The sequence below is a fragment of the Penicillium nucicola genome (genome assembly GCF_028828085.1).
Source record: "Penicillium nucicola strain IBT 29836 chromosome Unknown utg000003l, whole genome shotgun sequence".
Classification (NCBI taxonomy): Eukaryota; Fungi; Ascomycota; class Eurotiomycetes; order Eurotiales; family Aspergillaceae; genus Penicillium; species Penicillium nucicola.
The window spans coordinates 1,818,960-1,839,199 of record NW_026643127.1 but is presented as its reverse complement, the minus strand read 5'-3'; the positions used below and the strand labels follow the sequence as shown (position 1 = coordinate 1,839,199).

Genomic DNA, 20,240 nt, shown 5'->3' with positions numbered 1-20,240 from the left:
AGGAGGATTGACTTGGGAACATAAATGATGCGGGCGCAATAACCGAATGGCCAATGAAAACAATGTACTCATCGCAGTAACATGTGGAAAATTTCAGCCAAGAGAAGTTCGATAAAAGAGATAAAAAATATCTCACAATTCTTTTGAGTTACGTTGTCAAGCGCGAGATGAATGGTTATGATGAAATGTAAGGCGGCATGCGCTAACTAGTTTCGACAAGGTTGTGGTCGATGATTGGGTGGAGCGGGATATGAGAAAGTCCGAACCGAGACAAAGCGTTTATCTATTGGCTGACATGCCAGCATTCAATAGAATTACCCGTCCCTTCTGCAACATCGTACGCAGAGACACACGCCTTATCGTCAATACCTGCCAGGATTTGGAACCATGTTCACATTATATGTATGCGGCATGGTCTCTAGGAGACGGATATCCGCCTATACTTACCTATCTGGTCGTTCCTGAAATATCAGTCATCATTCGACAGAATATACGCGCCCTAGGCATTGTATTGCCCATGTAAGGCCTTGGCGATTGCCATCGATCGTATTGGCGCACGAGTCAGACTGTGGGTTTACCTTCAGGAGGTTATAAAAGCGGACACAGCCTAGGATGAAATACAACACAGCTTCATCTTACGATTATTCCCTCTTACTTCAAAGGTTCAAAGTGTTGCCTCACGCAGCCATTCAGCGTACCATCCGAGCAAACATGTCTACGATCAACATGGTGAAATATTATTTTTATAAGGGTATGGTCCCGAAAGACCAAGACCGACTGCGCCAACTTGTGGCTTTGGCATATCAGACAGCAAGAGACAGAAAGCTCTACCCAAAGGCGGTTCTTATTAGGTGTGTACAAAAACTGGATTCGAGGAGCGATGCTTACATGCCTTTTTTGTTTTCCCAAGTCCCTACTGGATGCTAGCTGATGCCTGATAATTTTGCAGATCCGAGATTCATGATACAACCAGTATCAATGGTATACACCAGAAAGATCCTCTGGGTCCACACGTGACTCTTTGCTACAAAGACGAGAATCAACTCCTGCGCGGGACTCATGTCGCTAGTCATGGCTATGTTATCGGGAAAGACGACATCGGGTTTGTGCGCGCAACGCATGCTGGAGAGAAGGCGGACTCGGCCAAAAGGCAACAAGGCAAAAAGACGGTATGGCCATCGGAGAACGAGCTTGAGGCTGTACCAGAGATCGGCTATGGCCATATTCCAAGCAACTAGAGTCCGAGTCATTTGTTCGAAGTGCATTGGTTTATTAGAGCGGTGATTGCTTCAGGCTATTGATACCAATCTGAGATACCAAATATTGCCAAGAATTGGTTGTGCTGGAAATTAGAGGTATCGTAAACTTTTACATTCAATATGTAAGGCCGAATACTTGCACTCATGCATGCATAGACTTTTTCTAATGATCTTAAGCTCTTTGTCTATATACTAGAGTCGCAAAAATGTCTACGGCGTGGAGGCTGAAGTGCCAGATGATTCCCAAGTTGGTAAGCTGAAGCTGAAGGCACGTAAGGGATTTTCTGTTGACAATCCTTAGTTACCAAGCGTATTGAGATTGTCTTTGTTTGCTTGAATACCCGAATTTGCTCCCGCTATTTTCGAATTTTAGTTAGCGCCCAGGGCATGGGAACTAGATCATCTAGATTCTGACCACCAAGGCAACTTCGCTTGAGGCTTCTTTGGAGCTGCATGAACCAGCTACCTCACATATATTTTTAGACGACCTTTGTGTATCATCGGGCCAATTGGATTTACCGGTCCGATGGAATAGTCCTAACAACAGCCAGTCTTGTAGAGAAGGTACAGTAGCATACAGCGCTCCTAGGATCACGATGTTCGATGCACATACACATGCCGCAGAACGCATTCATTTCGTCCCAGAGGAATACGTACAATGCGCAGCCAAGTTTCCAACCTGCTTCTACTGGACCACCGAATTTTATTGGGAGGTTTGGTCTGCATTTTGCCCCCTCTTTATGAAACTTTCCTTCCTTTCCAACTGGAGCCTCATAATATCAGCGATACATGAAAGCATCACTAAAAATCAACCTTACAATCCAACGATCATTTTACGAAACCAAGAGTTGCAACAAGTACCTGGCCCCTGCTTCATTCTTCTATGACTTCCGGTTTTACGGTAACAGTTAATGCACCAAAGCGTAACCATTTTATTGAGCTACAAGCATCAGCTCATCATAGATTGTCCTTCCTGAAAAATTGCTAGTTGACTGTCCAGGCGCTTAACCAACTTCTCCGTATCTCCATGGGATGAAGCTGCGGCCACGGTATCCCGAAGCGTCTTTCCCATTTCGGCGAGATCTGCCCTTCTCCTCTTGGTCTCGTCCCCCGAAGCTTGAGCAGGGATTTCGAGTTTGACATTTGCTGACGTATGCGAAACTTGTAGCTTTGAGGGGTCTTCGTCATGCAAACAAACCCAACCACATGCACTAGCGCAGATATCCCGTAGTACGGACGGCGCAATATCGACCAACGGCCTGTCTTCGGCGTCTTTGGCTTCCTGGTTCCCCGGACGACAGCGTCTGATCACATTGGCCAAATCGACTGCTTCGAGCGCCGCCCTGTGACTCTGGTACCCCACAAGGTGAGCCATCGCCTGGGCGCGAATTGAGGCTCTGTCCTTAAAGCCATATTGGGCGACACAGTCGTCGATTTGCAAGTAGCAATTGAGTTCAAGAGCCCACAAAATTGCACGGCGAACAGGAACCAGCCTGCTAGACGGTATGGGAGTAGATTCCCTGACGGCGCGGTACTCCGCTGGTGACTCAGCCCGTCTGTCAACTGGTCGCTGCAAGTCCGCCGGCAAAATGCTGGTGCGCCAGTGGGCAAGCTGCTCGTAGAGCATTTCAGCATCCCTATACTCTATACCCTTGCCTCTGGCTGTGGCATTGCACAACTCCTGGTTGATTCGCCGCGCAAGGATTGCCAAGCTCAAAATCGCATCAAGGTAGCCTTCAGCCAGGTATCCCGGATCCTTTGCCAGGTCCAAGGCGTCATTGGGGATGAGAGATATGCTCTTGCAATCAAGGCACTTGAAAGAATCCAGACTATACACATGCCAATACAGAAGTTCGAAGCGCTCGTCGACATGCGCCAGTGTTGCAGAAGGATCGGAGTTCATTAGTCGATTGCGAGATTGCAGGGTCATCAGCACAAGAGCATCAAGGGTCATGAACGCTTTCCAGCATCGTTTGAAACCAGCATGTCTGCCGTCGTATTTGAAATCGATGATGAGGGCCATCGCTTCGAGGTCATCCAGGCGCATTGTTTCAGTGGCGGCCCCACTGGTTCTAGCCCTCATAAGCTCTTTCACACACGAGATGGCAAGGAGTTGCTGTTTTTCCCACTTGTCTGTTGCCGCTGTGAAAGGTAGGCCCCGGCATGCAATAGCTAGGATAAGGGCCGGACTACATCGAACTGCTTTGAAGTCTTGCCAAAATGGTTCCTCGGGTATGAATGGGTGACAGAGGCCCGGAAAATCAAAGTAAGCGTGCAGCGAGTCTAAGAAGTCCTTGAGGTTGAATCCAGGCACCATGAACAGATCCGTAAAGAATTTGTTAGCGAAGCAACCCTTGCGACCTAATATTGATTGATAAACAACACTGCTCGCTGAGCTGAAAGCAGCAGATCTGAAATGGAGTAAAGGGAGCTTCGGCATCGGGCTGAAACTTCCTTCAGAGATTGGCAGCTTAAGCATTGGCCTTTCCGTGTCGATGCTAACGGGTGGTGTATGCTCCGACGGATGTGGCTCAGACTTGCCAGAAAAGACACGATGGAGGAATGAAGTGCCTTGAGAGCTAAGTGCAAGAAGGCTTCTCGATCGCTGCGGACTGTATTCACGTGCTTCATCCAACGACATCGTTGTGGATGGAATTTTTGGCGATGAGAAAGGAGCCTCCTGATGCATGATGGGAGGACCAATACTTCCACGGTGATCTGCGCTCGTGGCCTCGTGGTCCATATCCAGAGGGCGCAATGAGCTCGGCGAAGTGACGATAGAGGAATCTCGTACTTGATGCGAGCTGGAGCCCATGCACGGGATTTCTAGCTTCAAACATTGGCGCTTGCGTGGGAGGATAACTTCCGACCTTTCAAAACGGCATTGACTTCCCTGCTCTGCACACCTTGAGCAGCATTCTTCTCGCCTTGTCATACGAGAGGAAAGGTCACACTGCCTTTTCTGTTCACGACAACGGTCGCATGATGCCCGTTTGTTTTTGGGCATGATGAATGGATGCAATTAGCGGTTGATGCCGAAAAAAAAAACCTCAGGGGCACTGGGAACAAAAAGAGACGAGACATGGATGGGAGGAAGCTTTTATAAGGCTCCGGACTGAAAATGGCTCCACATTGCCGCATGGCCCCCTGTCCCACATGGCCTTCTCTTCCGCTTGGCTCCTCTTCCGCATAGCTTCTTCTTCCGCATAGCCTTCTCTTCCGCATAACCTCCGTCTTCCGCCTCGCCCCCTCTTCCGCCTCGCCTCTTCAGAATAGAGGCGATCGATCTTACTATTTGGAATTGGAGAATAGAAAATGCGCTGTGGACTATAAGGGGACGCGGCGGAAGAACATTTGCTTAGGTCTAATTGATTATTGAGGGCAGAAAACACAAGCAAGGTGTCGAGGGGCTTCTTAGTAGCTGACCTACCAATACCAAATGGCACCCTCATATTATCCCAGCTGTTCGAGGAATATCCACGCAACTTTGGTGTGCCAGCACCGGCCGGCATGTGAGCTGACTGGCCGCTTCCAACCAATCGGCCTGTCGGCTATACTGCGGAGACTTATGCCACAAGAACACTCCCACAAGTATAGTAATTGCTTCCAATTCCCAACATGTTTTTCCGTCTAAGAGAGTCAGTAAGAATAATTGAATGTGGCTTTGAAGGATTCAGTCCCGGACATAAATAATTATCGGCCCCAGCCAGTCGGCACCATCACCACACTTGCTTAACTTCAGGCAGCGTCCAGTGGAAACATGAAATTTGTGCCTCCTTGGACTGGGCAATACTACCACCAGCAGTCTCTCCGACCAAGCACCGATGATGTCCGCTTGGACCATGAAACGAGAATTGGTCCAGTAGCTGCGGAATGAATCGCTTTCCAGTATGAGTATGTTCACTCTTCATCAGCTAATGCAGGACTTCCCCCTCGTGACTATCTAGCGATGCCCTCGCAGTCAGTATCTTTAGCGATACGTAGCGCCGGCGTTGCTGATTCCAGGCTAGCCAAATTGTTGAATAAAGAGGAATAAAGAAGGAATAAAAAGGAGCAAAGAGGAGCGAAGAGGAGCAACTCATGCAAGCTTACCTTTTTGATTGGCTACAACAACCAGGGGTTGCTGCAGCCAAAAGCACAGACCATGCGATCTCCAACTTCCCACTGCTGCTCAGCGTCTATGTTTCCGTTGATTTTTCGTGACTCCCTCTTTCTACTAGTCAGCACGGGGGGTCCGTGTATCCAAGGCAAATCTTTCATGTCCACTCTCCTCCAGAAACAGAAAGACATTTTTCACAAGTATACAACAGCCTGAGAGTTTGCCTTTGGAATTGACAATGCTTCTTACCCCTTGAATCTAGCCAGCAGTAGGGGCTCATATGGTATGTATGCAGCTGAATCCCATTGCACTCTTGGATTTCCTGCTGGCCATGACCAAATTGGAGCCTTGGGCGGGTAAACGGCGTCAGAAAACAATGCCAAGAGAGGACAATCGATTCAGAAGGTCGGTAAGAACCTCAGAGCTGTTATCTTTGCTTCTTTGCTCATGTACGTCGTGAGAATTCTATAAATCACAAGGGCTTTCACTGCACCAGTGCGAAATAAACAACATACTTCCTACATATATCAAGATCCAGTGAGGCATGTGACTAGGCTTTAGAAGAAGCCGTCTTTGTGCAATAACGATCGCTAATGTATACAATCTTTCTGGGACATATTCATTCAAAGTCGTCTCGAGATTGCGACTGCTCCACTTGCCCTTCTTCCAGTCTGCAAGCCAAGACCCCTTTTCTTAGCTGATCTCATTCTGCAGATTGGCCTCCGACGTGGTTGTTGTTGGTATTAACCTTCTCGGTTGTGGCTTTCGTATATTCTGGGTTCCATTCCAACACTACACTTTCCCTGGCCTCATTGCGCTTGGCAAAGTCGATATCAAGGTTGAGCGAGTTCCTCAATCTGGTAGAATGGGCACTTTGCACATTCAGAACAACACAGTTCTGCAGTGTACAGCTTTCCAGCCAGGCTTTCTCAATTGTACATTCGCGGAGAATGCTGCTCTGGATCCGCAGACCTTTGGGCTTGGTATCAGCCATCTAGCGATGTCAGTGGGGTTTGAAGATAGATGAGGGGGCGAGGATCATACTGTACGTTGATTGTAGCTCAACAGTGGTCGTAATAGGGAATTATTTGAAGTTCTAGCCGGCAAAGATTGTATTATGTTAAAAACGAAGTGAAAATAGAATATCTGTCATTCACAAATGGGCCGCATGCTTATTTTTATCTACATTTTTGGGTTGCGCCGAGGCCCAATCAGTTTCTTTAAACATGCCCATTGTCGGGCGCAACTGTGGCTCAAGCGAGACGTTTGCAGAAGAAAAACAAAAGCTTGGTATTTTGGTATCGCTTCGCACAGTGGATCCTCTTGCAGTTAATAAACGGTGAACTGAATGACCGGCCTCAAAGTTCTATTAGGATCTAACAAAAACATACATGCTATAAACTGGTTAATTTGGTCAAGAGGAACATTCAATATGGCTGGAAAGCGGAAAAGTAACAATTTGCATGGCAGAGTGGAGGGTAGATTCGGCGGGCAGACAATTTGGTCAATTGGTTTCAGCTCAACATTTATTTTCCACATACCCATTCCACTGGGCCAGCCTGATATTATGGCAAAAAGGGTCATCTTTAAGATCCTTTGGAGTAGAAAACTGTTTACTTCAATCCCTGATTGGGCAGATTGTTTGTTCAATTCGTCGAATATACACTACATTCCCTGCCATTATTTGCCTGTTTATTCCTATAGCTCATCTTTGGAACTGGTGTCCGATGTGTCCGATGGAATAGTCCTTACAACAGCCAGTCTTGTAGAGAAGGTACAGTAGCATACAGCGCTCCCAGGTTCGATGCACATACACATGCGCCAAAATGCATGCAATTCGTCCTAGGAGGAATACACACGATGTGCAGCCAAGTTTCCAATCCTGCTTTTCAAGCGTGGGCTTACCGCCCGTTCAAAACCGCAAGGTTACAGTTATGGCAAACACCACTTCCTACGAAGGTGCAAACTTTATATTCCAGCCAGGAGTTGTATACGGCAACGTCGAGAATATCACAGTTAATAAGTGGAAGATATAACCTCAATAGAACGTGACTAAATACCCTACAGCCTGAATATGACCGGAACCGCTGAACCAAGCATGCCTTCGGGATCTGTAAACGGGATCTGTGTACGACCGGTCCTCCTGATGATGAATAACGGATCATGAAAAACAAACGAAGGGCTGCTCGAAAACTCATACCGCTATATTCTCGATAACGAAGAGTTCAAATGATGGCAGGATAGAGGCCACAAGATGACAGCTGTAGCCCTAGTTCAGAGTAGGAAGCACTCGAACCTAATTTTAGCCAAGCTCTATTCGTCGCTCCAGCCGACTTGCCAGCAGAAACAGTCGTTGGTGAAGGCGGATGCCCCACCACGGAAATCCACCGGCTGGTCAATTATTTTGACACTGAAGTCTATTTGGCACGGAGCCCATGTTGGGGGCTTCTTTATGATGGTTTCCAGTGTTTCCATCTCAATGTTCTTCAGCGCGTCTGCTACTTGATACAACGGCGAACGGTAGTACCTTCTGAATCTCTTGATCTGAGCTGTACTCCTGCGGAGAGGGTTGGTTTCTGGCAGGGTATGTATGTCCGTCCACATCTTCACGGCTCGTCTACGGAAACGGTGTTGAACAGTAGCAAGGTGGGCCTCCATCTGATTCTTCATAGGGGAGTAAATGAAGTTCTTGCGAGGCACCAAAAAGTACAAATGTCGATATGAGGCCTTGCCAAAGCTGGAGAAGTAGATCTACCTCGGGGCGCCCGAGAGAACCGTATGACAGGCTGCCGAGTTCAACATGAACAATGGCATAGGTTTCTCCGTACATTTTCGCGTATTCAAGGAAATCCAAGATCTTAACGCTGTGGTTGTGGATTAGAAAAATACGAAGCTCATCAAAAGTATATGGCGGAGGAGTGAGATCATATAATTAATTTAGAAGTTGCGTATCTGAAATAGAAGATCTATTGAACATAATTAATTCTCCGGGCCGCGTTGATCCCGGACGCGAATGGAGTCTAGCAGAAATAGGGTACTGGTTCGTGTCATCTCGGTGGATCGAACACAAAAAGACCCAAAGCCCTCTATGACGTATCGAAAACGTTCAAAAGCTCAATGATCTCCTATATAAGTTTTTTAGTCATCCAATCAACAACGATATCGAACGTTCAGTGTGTGGTCTTAGTCATGTTAGTCACGTGACGTCGCGTTTTCGCCAGCGCGTCCCGTTCCTTCCCTCCTTTATTTTACGCAACACCCCCCATAGTCAAGTCCAATATGGTGGCGGAAAGTGGACTGTGCAATGTCAGATCAAATAAGGTCAAGGTTAATCATCGAAAATCCTATCGGGGATGGCCTTAACGCCTTCCGTGCTACGTTCGCCGTGATCTGTGAAGGTGCAGACTTGCGCTCACCAGATGAGGCCATCGATCGGCTCAAGCGGGAGGGTGAGGCACTCAATCATTCACCTTTCGTTTCGCTAACTTGATAACAGATATGCAGGATCTCGCTTCCAGCCTCCTGACAGCCCTTCAGATCCTTCCCGCCGCTCGTCTTCTGCCGTCCAATTCGGGAGGAATTGTTCGAAGTGACCTACTTCGGCTTATATCCGCAGTCGCCTCTGATGACTTCGACCATGAAAGAATCAAGCCTCTCCTCAAATCATCTCTTGTAGTTACATCAACAGACGAACGGATTTGGAATTTGGTGGACGTTGCCGCAGCGGAATCTACGCCACCCCCTCGAGCGATTGCGTCCTCCCTCCAACAAACCCCTTCATTTCAAAAGACAAGTAGTTTCGCAAACTCCTCTGAATACCGCCAAGATGTTGATAGGGTCCTCAAGTCAGAGCTTGGGCCTCTGTATGTAGGACTCCCGCATTTCTACTCAACGTTTTTTGGAGGTGTCAGTGGCCTTCAAACAGCATCCAATGCCGTTTTTAAAAAATGCACCGAAGGTAGCGATGCGCTTTTCGCCGATGGGTGGAAAGGATGGCCAAAAGACGCAGATCAGGAGCACGTGTTGATTTGGTTTGCAGATCTGAGCGAAAAGTTGGCAACATTCTCAGCGGACCACAATTCTGGGTCGACGCACCTCCGAAGGCCACTATCACAACCCAACAAGCCCGTGCAGGGTTCCACGGCAGAGCGCAAGCTAGACATCGGCTTTGTGAGTGACACTCACGCTGGGAAAGATACCCGATGTCAATGGTCACAAATTCTCGTGCCTGGAGAGCTTAAGAAGAATCCGGCGGCTGACACCGCTTCCAAGGCATGGCTTGACTTGGGAAGGTACGCCAGGGAAGTTCTTGCGTCACAAGATACCCGTCGATTTGTCCTGGGCTTTACTATATGCGGATCCTTCATGAGGACCTGGGCGTTTGACCGTCTCGGAGGAGTCGCATCCGAACGCTTTGATATCAACAAAGATGGTCATCAGTTTGTTAAAACTATTCTCGGTTTCCTATGGATGAGCGAGGAGGAATTTGGATTTGACCCCACGATCATTACAAAAGACGGCCAGCGATTCATCGAGATAAATCAGAACGATCAGACTGAGCGTCTCGTTCTCGATAAATTGATGAAGCGGGCACCTTGCATTGCAGGTCGGTCAACAACATGCTGGAAAGCGCATCACGAAGCGGATCCTAGAGTTCCGCTCGTTGTCAAAGACTCTTGGCAATACACGGAGCGCGACGAAGAAGGTGATCTTCTCCAAGAAGCTACCGAAAAAGGCGTGGTCAACGTTGCACGCTATTATCACCACGAGACGGTTTGCATCCGTGATAAGGCCGATGATGTCCTGGACAACGTTCGAGGCGGCTTGGACATCAGGACCGCGAGCAACTATCGACCAGAACAGTTGGTGCTCTCGACTGGCCCAACTGTGGCTGATGCTACGCGAAAGGGCCGGAGCAGCGGTAGGTCCGGTGTGAAGCGCTCTTCTAGTCATACAGGCGCCTCTCTGCCGCCTAATAAGCGGTCCTGCTCGGCATCTCCTATTAAAGCATCTAGTAAGCCACTGCCAAATAGAGTTCATCGGCGTGTCATCCTGCGCGACTATGGCAAACCTATTTACAAGGCAAGCACACGCCCGGCCTTGCTTGCCGCGTTAGAGGGTTGCATTACAGGGCATCAGTCTTTGCACGAGGCAGGAATCCTTCACCGAGATATCTCCATTAACAATCTCATGATCAACGAGGACAAAGAGAACCCTTCCTGGTCGGCGTTCTTGATTGATCTTGATCTAGCCATCAGAGAGCAGCGAGACGGTGTCTCGGGAGCAACGGGGAAGACCGGCACGAGAGCCTTTATGGCAATTGGCTCGCTTCTAGGCGAGAAGCATTCTTTTATGCATGATCTTGAATCGTTCTTCTGGGTGATCTTTTGGATTTGCATCCACTACGAGGGCCCGGGTAAAGGAAGAGTTGTTGGAAGGTTTGACAAGTGGAATTTTGTGGATACAGAAGAACTAGCTGGTATGAAGAAGGGCGAGATATCCGATGATGCAGATTTCGTGAGGTCCGCGAACGAGTACTTTACGGACTTCTACCGGCCACTAATTCCATGCGTCAACACTCTTCGGAAGGCAGTTTTCCCCAATGGAAGAAGGTGGGCGAAGGCAGATACAAGGTTGTATGATCAGATGAAAGAGATCCTGCGGGGCGCCCGACAGGATTGAGGGTTGAGAACAGTCAGTTTCTGATGAAGTCCATCGCAGAGCCATGGTGGCATCACCATATAATGCAAGCATGTATCTTGTGTGAAATTTGTACGCTTTCATTCGATTTTAGAACTAAAAAGTGGATTGCGGAAGACCGGTGACCGCCCGTAGAGGATTACTCCATAAACGAGAAGGTTGCAGAATTTCCGTCGCGGAGACCCAATGGTGTGTTGCTTGAAGCTGCAAAAGATAGTTGTACTAGATGCGAGGTGAATGGCTGAACTGTATGGCCGATCCAGAGGTCGACATACTTCTAGTGAAGGACTTTGACCTTACTGTACCAGCATATTTATACTGTACCTATTATGGATGTCTCACTCTCGAAAGAGTTCCTGGCAAGGCTCAATGGATTTGCATTGCGACTCGTGTCTTTCACCTGCTGAATCGAGATCTTGGAGAAACATTTAAATGTCTCAAGGTTGGAAAGAAGTGCAGAATGAGATTGAGGATTCGGCGAAAGTAAAGGGAAAGCCGGCTCGTTCTGATAATCTCAATCCTATGTAAATTCACCCAGTACTTATAGCTCATCTTTGAAGGTACAGTACCGTCCGATGTATACTGTAGCACCAGCAAGTCTTGTAGAGAAGGTCGCATACAGCGCTCCCAGGATCACCAGGTCATACACATGCCCTGGGAGGAATACACACGATGTGCAGCCAATTCATTCTCGAACTCTATTTTGCATGACGCTATGCCTTTTTTTAGTTAGTCTACCTTGAACCACTACTAAATGAAGGTACAAAGATACCTATCTGTAATGCAGTTTGCAGTTTCTAGGAGCTTGGTCGTTTGTAGCGAAGACCCATTTAGAAAATGGGCGTGGGCACTTTGTTTCTGTCGCCTAGGGGAAATAGATACATAGCGTCTGCGATGACATGGGTTGCGGTTGAGCGTCTGCCTATTGGCTGCCCTGCAATATTAATATCCTTGTACACCATAATTTCTAGGAAATAGTATCGCTCCCAGGATGCCAGTTTTTTTACATCGGTTTACCAAATCTTAAGAGACTTCGATTTCGACCTATATAAGGAGCATACCTGCAGATCTTCTTTTTCATAATTCAAATGTCCGGATGATAAGGTACTAATTCAATCTTCTGTCACCATGGTAAGAAATTTTGTTCATATGCACGGTATTTTTTTTTTGAACAAGGCAATTAATGAAAAACAGCATATTGTGGCTCCCCTGAGGATGATATCTTGTATCCGGTGCTATAAGAACGTCGGAACTACAATGATGTATTTTGTTGAAGGAGTTGCAACAGCGAACGAGACCGAAATCAGAAAGCATTTGCCATGGGTATTCAATGGATCGAGCCTGCCTCGCCCTATTGAAGTTGATAGCATGCTAGATGAATGGTCCACATACGGACTCGAAGTCACCTGGAATACAAACAACAATCAGATATTAGAAGTCTGGCGGGTCTCGGATGTGAATCCGAGTGCGGATGGGAATAATGAGTTTGATCTGCAAATTGGCCTTTGGGTCGAACGCGAAGTGCTTAAGAAAATGGCCCCTTCCTTGCTTCAGAGTAGGTGCTTCAGAAAAATATTGAGCCTGGGAAAGCTAATTCAGGTCAAAGATTATATTACCAATTTTCACGAACTTCCACCGTCTAAGAAAGAGGCTGGCATGAAGAGTCCTACATGTAAGCCGCTACGCCGTTCAGTCAGAATTGAAAAACTTCGAGCACAGACGCCAGTGAAATCGGTTACATAGTATGATTTCAGCCCAATTCTAGCACAACATACAGTGGCACACAAATTCTTGGCATTTCCGAGACGGAGATGATGCAGCGTTTACTTCAACCCTGAAGATGGAGGAATTCTGGAGGTATGTTTATGAGCGGGGCGGTAAAACTGATCACAGTCTTTTGATCACTCCCTATATAGTAGCTTGTTGAGGGTCACTTTAGGGATATGCACAATTATCCCCCCGTTCATCATACTCATTGATATAGCGTCGGATTGTACTTGATCAGGACTCGTTTGCCATCCATCCACTATCAGACATTTGTTAGGTTTTGTTCCTGCTATCTTTTATCCCCATATCGACCTGTCTGCTATACCAGACTGCCATCGTAACATCCCCATTGCGATGATTAGATCTCACTAGGAGGTATCCAGAACACCCCGCTATCAAGTGATCCATCTGGAAATACTGGCCTGATCAGGACTCAGTGTAATGCTGTCATTTATTTCTTAGACACAGTTCTAGATCCTGTAATTAATTACCCAAAAAGAGGACTCACGTGTTTACAATAAGAGTCCAGGAAAGAAGCAAAGAATGTAGGGATGAAAAATTAATTTCGAGCCCGTCTGTATCTTCCATATTTTATACATAGTACATGCGCTGGGCATGTAATTTACTGCCTCCATCCCTCCTTGTGGGCGGTTGAATGTCGCTTTCCTCTGCCGATCAGTTCAAATTCCGAAAAGCCAGGAATGTGATTAAGCTGGAGTGATTGTAACAGTGCGCAACGGAACTGTTGACCACTCCAATCTGAGGCTAGACTATCTATTTATGGGAACAAGTGCTCACAAATTTTAAGTAATGACTCTCGTATCAACTAATACTCAGTTGAAATATAGAGACCTGTGGTTGGCGGATATCAGGCCGAAGGAGGCAGGCCCCCTTGAATCACCCTCAGTTTTCACTTCTTCCATTATTCCTATTTCCTCTTATGCACTCAGTGTTTTCTTGCAATATTATAACGTGAATCGCAGAATTAAATCACTGGAAAAGAATAGTTGCACCCACCTGGCTATGCTCTTTCTCAACCAATTACATGGGGACGTCATATCCGGAGGCACTAGATTTCTCCAAGCAGGGCTGGAGGGCGGAAAGCTCGCCGTTGCTTACGGAAAGCCCGCCCTCGAGCAATCTGTTAACGTGACTGCTCAGGTTGATATACAGTTTCTTACCTTTAGAGAGTTCTCTATGCTAAAGTATAATAGGCAGCAGGATGGATCATTCAGAACCCTGTTCTAGCCGCATATATGGTCGTGGGCGCTAGCGGTGCTGTAGTTGTCGCTGCTCCCGGCCTTGCAACGGCCCCAGTTTTATCGAGTATGGGATTCACAACAAGCGGAATTCACGCAGGTGTGTGTAAATACGCAGGAATTAACATATGAGTTCTTGTTTCCCACCCTCCGAAGCTCGAATAACCATTCATGTCTAGGTTCAGCAGCAGCAGCCGCTCATGGTTTGATCGGAAATATTGCAGCGGGGAGCGCGATGGCCATAGGACAGAGCGCTGGTGCAGGAGGAAGTGGCCTCGTGATCCTCAATGGAGCTGCACAATTGGGAGGTGCTGCGATGACTTTGGGAAGTGCTAGTTTAGTGTGGGTCAAAAGCAGACTATGAACACATCCTTTACAATGCAGGACCATATATTATCCTTTGCGGTGCTCAGGGTTCGTCGCAGTAAATTACATTCCTAGGAACAAACCAAGGGTGCTTCCAGGAGCTCATGAACAGGCTGTCGGAGATCGAGCATATATAGTAGCTAGGGTGTTTGGTCGCTGACCAAATATTGTGCCTGTTTGGCCAGATGGCGTAGTTGTAGAGCTCAACCATGCATAAACCGTCACACAGGCAAAATGGGTCATTCTTTGCTCCCAGGAGCCCACCCTTGCATCCCCACTAGGAAATATTCTAAGCACCTACCGTTGGGCACCTGTAATTACCCTGATCTCAATGTATCAAAGAATATTCGGGACAGGCTGGCACTGACCGATATACTTTTGTCAGATCCTGGACAATAAATTTTCCTCTAGCTCTTCTGATTCTATCAATATGGCTAGGTAATGATACCGACGATAATTCGATTATTTTCGTGGACTCGGAAGAATATCAAGAGCGTGAAATGCTCGATGGCAGTAAGTAGATCACGCCTAGGATTATTTTGTATCATACAAGCGAAAACATAACGGTTACGTTACCTTACATTGGATAAAATACTTCCTGCCGAACCTATGTCAGGTGTGGCGGTGCAATGATGTACCAGTAATGTAACGGTGTTTTGATTTGTGACACGCCAGCTGTAATCGGGTTTCGCCAGAACACGTTCCACTATCATATCGATTTTACGCAGCGAACATCTTCAGCTTCAAGTCTAGCACAAATGACGCTTACTTTCTGAGAGCAAGTTTTCTCAGAAATGCTGGCTCTGGAGGATGTAACAAAGATCTTTCAGTTTTTGATTTTCGCTAGCGACAATTACCTCACTGGAGTCTTGGGTAGTGACATTGTGACCGTAAAAGACAGAGTTTTGTTGAAGAGATGAGTCTCTCTTATTGATGGAGATCAAGTTATGTACAAGCAGACTATAAGTGACACACAGCGCAGTGCTCGACTTACGTAAACGACTTAGCGAGCACATTTCCGACGGGCCGTCCGATTAGATCCTGATCTGGTGCATCGCTGAGGAAGTTCTAAATCCTTCCAGGCCTGTCGCAGAAAGGCTGTGTCTATGTCTACGAAGTGGAGCCCAATCTGCCTCAAGGTCAGGTTTTGCCCCTTGAGCTCTAGCAGCTTTCGTTTTTCTCTTGTATCAAGCTTGTGACGGAGCTTGCGAGTACTCAAATCACCCAGATTATTGAGCAGTGGCTGTGATCTTGACTTGGCTCGGGTGAGCGGGACACAAGCTTGATCACCAGAACGGGTTTTGTCGTCGGATTCTGCCTGCGTATGACGGTGCTCCTCGCGCGTAAGCTTCGGCCTTTGATCACTGGGGGAGATGAGAGAATCTGTTCGCAAAGCCTTGCTTGGCCTTTCATTTGCTTTGTCGCCGGCACAATCTTTGCTAGATCGTTGAGACAGCCTTGGGCAAGTGTAGGGTTCGTTCTTTGTCTCCAGCTCGTCCATAGAGAGATCGGGTGAATCCAGTTGAACAGTTGCTTTGTTGTAAGGCTGGCATCCATCTCCCATGTAAGATCCAATAGGCTTGAGGATCCGAGGATCAATGACATCAAGACCGGGAGTTGTTGGCGGAGGGCTGAGTGAAGAATCTGCTGCGGAAAAGCAGGATGCAGCTGAGCTACTTCTACTGCTTTCACTAGGAGTGTCACTGAGTTCCGAACCGTAATATCGTTCGGGATGTTCCTCAATGTATGAAAGCAACGTAGGAACGGGCAAAAATATATGGTCTGACTGCTGTTCGCGGCATGAAGGCGGATGGGGGTAAAACCGGAATCTCTTGGGTCGCTCCTCCTTTGGCTCTGTCGAATATCTTTGTGCTTGCGGCTCCAGCTCGCAAGCACGCTTCCTCTTTCTCGGAGGCTTTGGACTAGACCAAATAGCTTTGTTCAGCCCGTGGATGTCGTGCAAATGATGTCGAAGGTCACGCTCATTGTCGAAATCTTGGGTACAACCGCATACTGGCTTCATTGTAGGCCACTGGAGCCCACACATATGCTGTTCTTCGATGTGTTGCCTCAGGTTACCACTTTTCAGCCAATAATCCAATCGTTCTTCCGCAGGAAGATCCGCATTCCACAAGCACAAGGGACAGTAGCCAGGGCGGATCACCGTGTGACGATATATAATAACTTCACAGTGTTGAGTTTCCCATGACTGGAGATGAGCATTGCAGTGATCTCGCCATTCACTTAACAAGCACCACTCCATACATTCGTAACAAAAGCGCATTTGTGACTCCGAGACTTGGAAACTAGATGCCTTCTCGCTTCGAACGCATGCATGAATGTGAGTGCTCCGTTCACTTTTTTTTAAGCTGATTGAATCTGTTAAAGGGCTGCATAATCACGGCCAAAGATCCACTTACCTTGTAATGGTGACCTGGCAGGCTTTTGCGGGGCAGGCACTATCAATTGGACTTTCATTGGGAAGGTAGACCACATCAAAATCGCGGGAGCATTGAGTCTGTAAGTCTTTGACGAACATGATTTTCTCTTCAAAGCACAGCTCAGTGGTATGGGACATCGCTGTTGCGATTCGCGCAATTTCAGGCATGATCAAACTCTGAGCACGTATACAAACATCATTTGTCACTGAGACCGGCTGCTCTTTGCCACGGGTGAGGATTTTCTGATCCCTCCTCGCCTGTAACCACGAAGTTTGATACCTTTTGAGTTCAAACCGGCGTTGCCGAACCAATGCGTTCCTGTAACGCAGCTTCGCGGCCCGAAGATCCGTCTGATTATTACACTTTCTGAGATCTTCGATGCGACTTCTCAGTTCCACCAATTCAGGTAGCATCAAAACGCTTTCCTCGATGTGAGCAGGCAAATTAACAGGAAGACCAGGTACACAAAATTGAGTGTAGCCCTGGAAGTACTCAATGTGTTTCGTTTCACCTTTCTCATCAAGAACAGCCGAGACCGTGTCTATAGAGGAGCAATGGGCTTGATAGTGCTCTGGGAATGTTTTTGGATCCCGATGCGCCAGAATTTGTGAGACGGGCGCAGAGCCATACCTTGCTGTATTAGGCGTCAACCACCGGATCATGCTCAGTCGTATTGATCTTCATATTTGCTTACATTCGACCTCCTTCGCCAGGTTCCTTCGCAAACAGTGTATTGTCGGGTGTTCACTGTAGCCAGCTGCATCAAAGATCCGGTGTAGGTAGGAGGAAAACTCTTTGTTCGTAAGAGGAATTTCTTGAGGCCCGTCGGCTGTGACATTCCGGAAAATCGGTTTCGTCTTGAAACTTTCCTTCCATTCTAATGGGATCTCTCCATTCGATAGATCACATTCTTCCAAATCTGAAACAGTCTCTATACCAAAAAGAGCGCCATGTGCAAGTGCGAGTGCGAGGAGAAGTTGGCCAGATGCGAATTGCGGTTTGTTGCTGTCACGGATACCGATTCCGAACCTGAGAACATGTTAATAGAACTGGAAAAAATGAACCGATACTTTTGAGTCCTTACACTGTGTACTTTTCATCACGATTATTCTTGAGCCATTTCTGGTTGACTCTCCATCCAACCTCCCATGGAGCGGTGGATGAAGGAAATAGAACCAACTTGATGTCCTGATTCAAAAATTAGAACAAAATGAACTTCGGAGATGGTTCATACATACTTCGTATCGAAGGCCTTTGTAGTGTTTATCCTCATCAGAAGGCATAAAAGTTCCGATTCTTGCCCCCGTGAAAAGGTATAATTGAAGAGCAAATAGTATGAGGACCTTGGTCAGCCCGGGAATAAACATTTGATGGTCAGCTTGCCAAATTGAGGCGACAACTTTCAAAAAGTCATCCCTCTTGAAGTTGTACTTCTGCTTTTTCTGGTTCACGACAATGCCCTCTGCTGTCAATGTATTTTTTATCCACTGCATTTCATGGAAGAGTAGAGTTAGTGATTTGTTGATGACAGAGAAATAAAAAACCCACATCATATACTTCTTTTCTATCCTCCTTGGGCACCTCCGTTTTGGTGCTCTCTTTGAAACCCCCAAAGAATCGTTCCGCCCACGCTTTGACAGTTCTAACAGTTGGCTGTTTGCCTTCGCTGAGTCTGCCTGTAGCAGAACCCACACACCAGCGAATGAATTCCTTAACCACATCATGGCTCGGAGGGGAGCATCCGGGAACAGTTTTGTAATGTTTGAACTTATTGCTTGGGTCTGCTGTGAAGCTAGGAGAGAAGTCAGCTTCCTCCATGAACTCGCGGGTCCGTCAACGTACTCGAGCCAGAGGTCCAGCGTCTCTTGGTGTATTTGCTTGGTCTTGTCGAGCTTCTTGTCTTTATTTCGGATGCTGTCTTCCTCCCTATGGGCCCCGGGGACGTATCCATTCTTTTCTCGTAGTAGACGGCGCCTTTCCTTGATTATCTCATCGCGTCTATTGAAGAAGTCCATTCGCTCCATTATTATGAACCTTGCTCAAATGCTAGCTGTAGAAGCAGCTAAGTGAAATGGAAGAATTTGAATGAGATGATGAGAGAGCTGGTTTATGGGGACATGGTGTCCTTATATAGCTGAGACTTGGAGCTCGAGTCGCCCGCCGTACTGGAAAAAGATAAGAAAGTTTCATGGGACTATCCCTATTCGGATGGCCTTCGCCGTCTTTTTTGCGCCTGATAGACATGACGCATGATTTTGGGGGCGAGGGTTCCTCCAGAAAACGAGGGCAGTTCAAATATCGTCAACGCACTAACCATCACAGAATAAATGGCCCTTGGGGCCTGTCTCTATTAGGTAAGGTCTAAATTGAGTTAAACAAATCAGGGGTGCTCACTGAGCATTACTAAGGTGTCAGTGATGACTCACTGAGCACGCACTGAGCGCTCACTGAGCGATCCCGGAGCACGCACTGAGCATGTGGGACTGGTCACTGAGCACTCACTGAGCACGCCACCGATTAGTCATCATGCACGTGACCGAACCAGAGCATGCTCACTGAGTCTGAGCCCGTGCTGACATCTACTCACTGATCCTGAGCCTGAGCGCCCTCATAAAGCGGCGGCAGCCCAGATAGGAAATGCCCCACCCGGCAGACATTATCCTGTCTATATAGGTACATATGCCGCCCTTGACTTGTATTGCTGTAATCCGAGTCCCCACAGACGAGATCCGTCGTGGATGTCCCACGCGCGCCATCGCAGGTGCTATTGCATGGACCGGACTCTGTCGATCGGAGTGAGTAGGCCGAGTTGATGAAGTACTGCCAGCAGAGCAATAGGAATATTGCTGAACGGAACATCTTGAACCTATGGCCTCCTCTCTCAGCGTTCCATGAGAGAATCAAACCCCCCTATTGAGGAAGTAAAATTCCCGAGGATTGAAGGTTTCAGGGTTGTGCTTATTTTAGTCGCATGGCTGAGCATAGAGGCCCAAAGACTTCGGCCAAGCCCCAGGCCCCATATAACTGCTGATTTTACCTCGATGTGGCATTTTGATGTGCAGCCTCGCGGTCTTTGGGTGGCTGAATCTCTAGTGGATGGGGGCCAAATTGCGGGTGTGGAGGTTGTTTGCTCGTTGTCATTGGCCCTATTTGCTAAGAACAGGGTCTGCCAGATGAGCGTTGGCCTCCTTTTTGTGCTGGGTCCAGATTTGTGGGTTGATAGGCTGTTTGATTTGTCGATTGGGGCTGAAACTTACCGACATATCTGAGACTTGTGATAGAAATAGAAAGCTACTGCTTCGTATTATCAAACGCTGCCATCCGAGGGATCTGCATTGCCCCGAGAACC

General features: G+C 47.4%; 6 protein-coding genes across 6 annotated transcripts; 3 read left to right on the top strand and 3 right to left on the bottom strand.

Moving 5' to 3' along the window:
• Positions 1-711: 711 nt before the first annotated feature.
• On the top strand, positions 712-1,238 carry N7511_004267 (uncharacterized protein; the record flags this gene model as incomplete). The annotated part of the gene is made up of 2 exons (XM_057126692.1): positions 712-851; positions 950-1,238. 2 exons carry the CDS (start codon positions 712-714, stop codon positions 1,236-1,238), a joined length of 429 nt encoding a protein of 142 aa, XP_056985582.1.
• A 970-nt stretch (positions 1,239-2,208) lies between these two features.
• On the bottom strand, positions 2,209-4,074 carry N7511_004266 (fungal specific transcription factor domain-containing protein; the record flags this gene model as incomplete). Its single annotated transcript, XM_057126691.1, has 1 exon — positions 2,209-4,074. One exon carries the CDS (start codon positions 4,072-4,074, stop codon positions 2,209-2,211), a length of 1,866 nt encoding a protein of 621 aa, XP_056985581.1.
• Positions 4,075-6,061: 1,987 nt separating this feature from the next.
• N7511_004265 (uncharacterized protein) lies at positions 6,062-6,352 on the bottom strand (the record flags this gene model as incomplete). The annotated part of the gene is made up of 1 exon (XM_057126690.1): positions 6,062-6,352. The coding sequence occupies one exon, from the start codon at positions 6,350-6,352 to the stop codon at positions 6,062-6,064; it is 291 nt and encodes a 96-aa protein (XP_056985580.1).
• Positions 6,353-8,619: 2,267 nt separating this feature from the next.
• N7511_004264 (protein kinase family protein) lies at positions 8,620-11,120 on the top strand. The gene is made up of 2 exons (XM_057126689.1): positions 8,620-8,807; positions 8,855-11,120. Exons 1-2 carry the CDS (start codon positions 8,663-8,665, stop codon positions 11,038-11,040), a joined length of 2,331 nt encoding a protein of 776 aa, XP_056985579.1. The 5' UTR covers positions 8,620-8,662; the 3' UTR covers positions 11,041-11,120.
• Positions 11,121-13,848: 2,728 nt separating this feature from the next.
• On the top strand, positions 13,849-14,448 carry N7511_004263 (uncharacterized protein; the record flags this gene model as incomplete). Its single annotated transcript, XM_057126688.1, has 3 exons — positions 13,849-13,986; positions 14,040-14,184; positions 14,264-14,448. 3 exons carry the CDS (start codon positions 13,849-13,851, stop codon positions 14,446-14,448), a joined length of 468 nt encoding a protein of 155 aa, XP_056985578.1.
• Positions 14,449-15,453: 1,005 nt separating this feature from the next.
• N7511_004262 (uncharacterized protein) lies at positions 15,454-18,915 on the bottom strand (the record flags this gene model as incomplete). The annotated part of the gene is made up of 5 exons (XM_057126687.1): positions 15,454-16,819; positions 16,871-17,525; positions 17,586-17,920; positions 17,976-18,079; positions 18,130-18,915. The coding sequence occupies 5 exons, from the start codon at positions 18,913-18,915 to the stop codon at positions 15,454-15,456; spliced, it is 3,246 nt and encodes a 1,081-aa protein (XP_056985577.1).
• Positions 18,916-20,240: the final 1,325 nt, after the last annotated feature.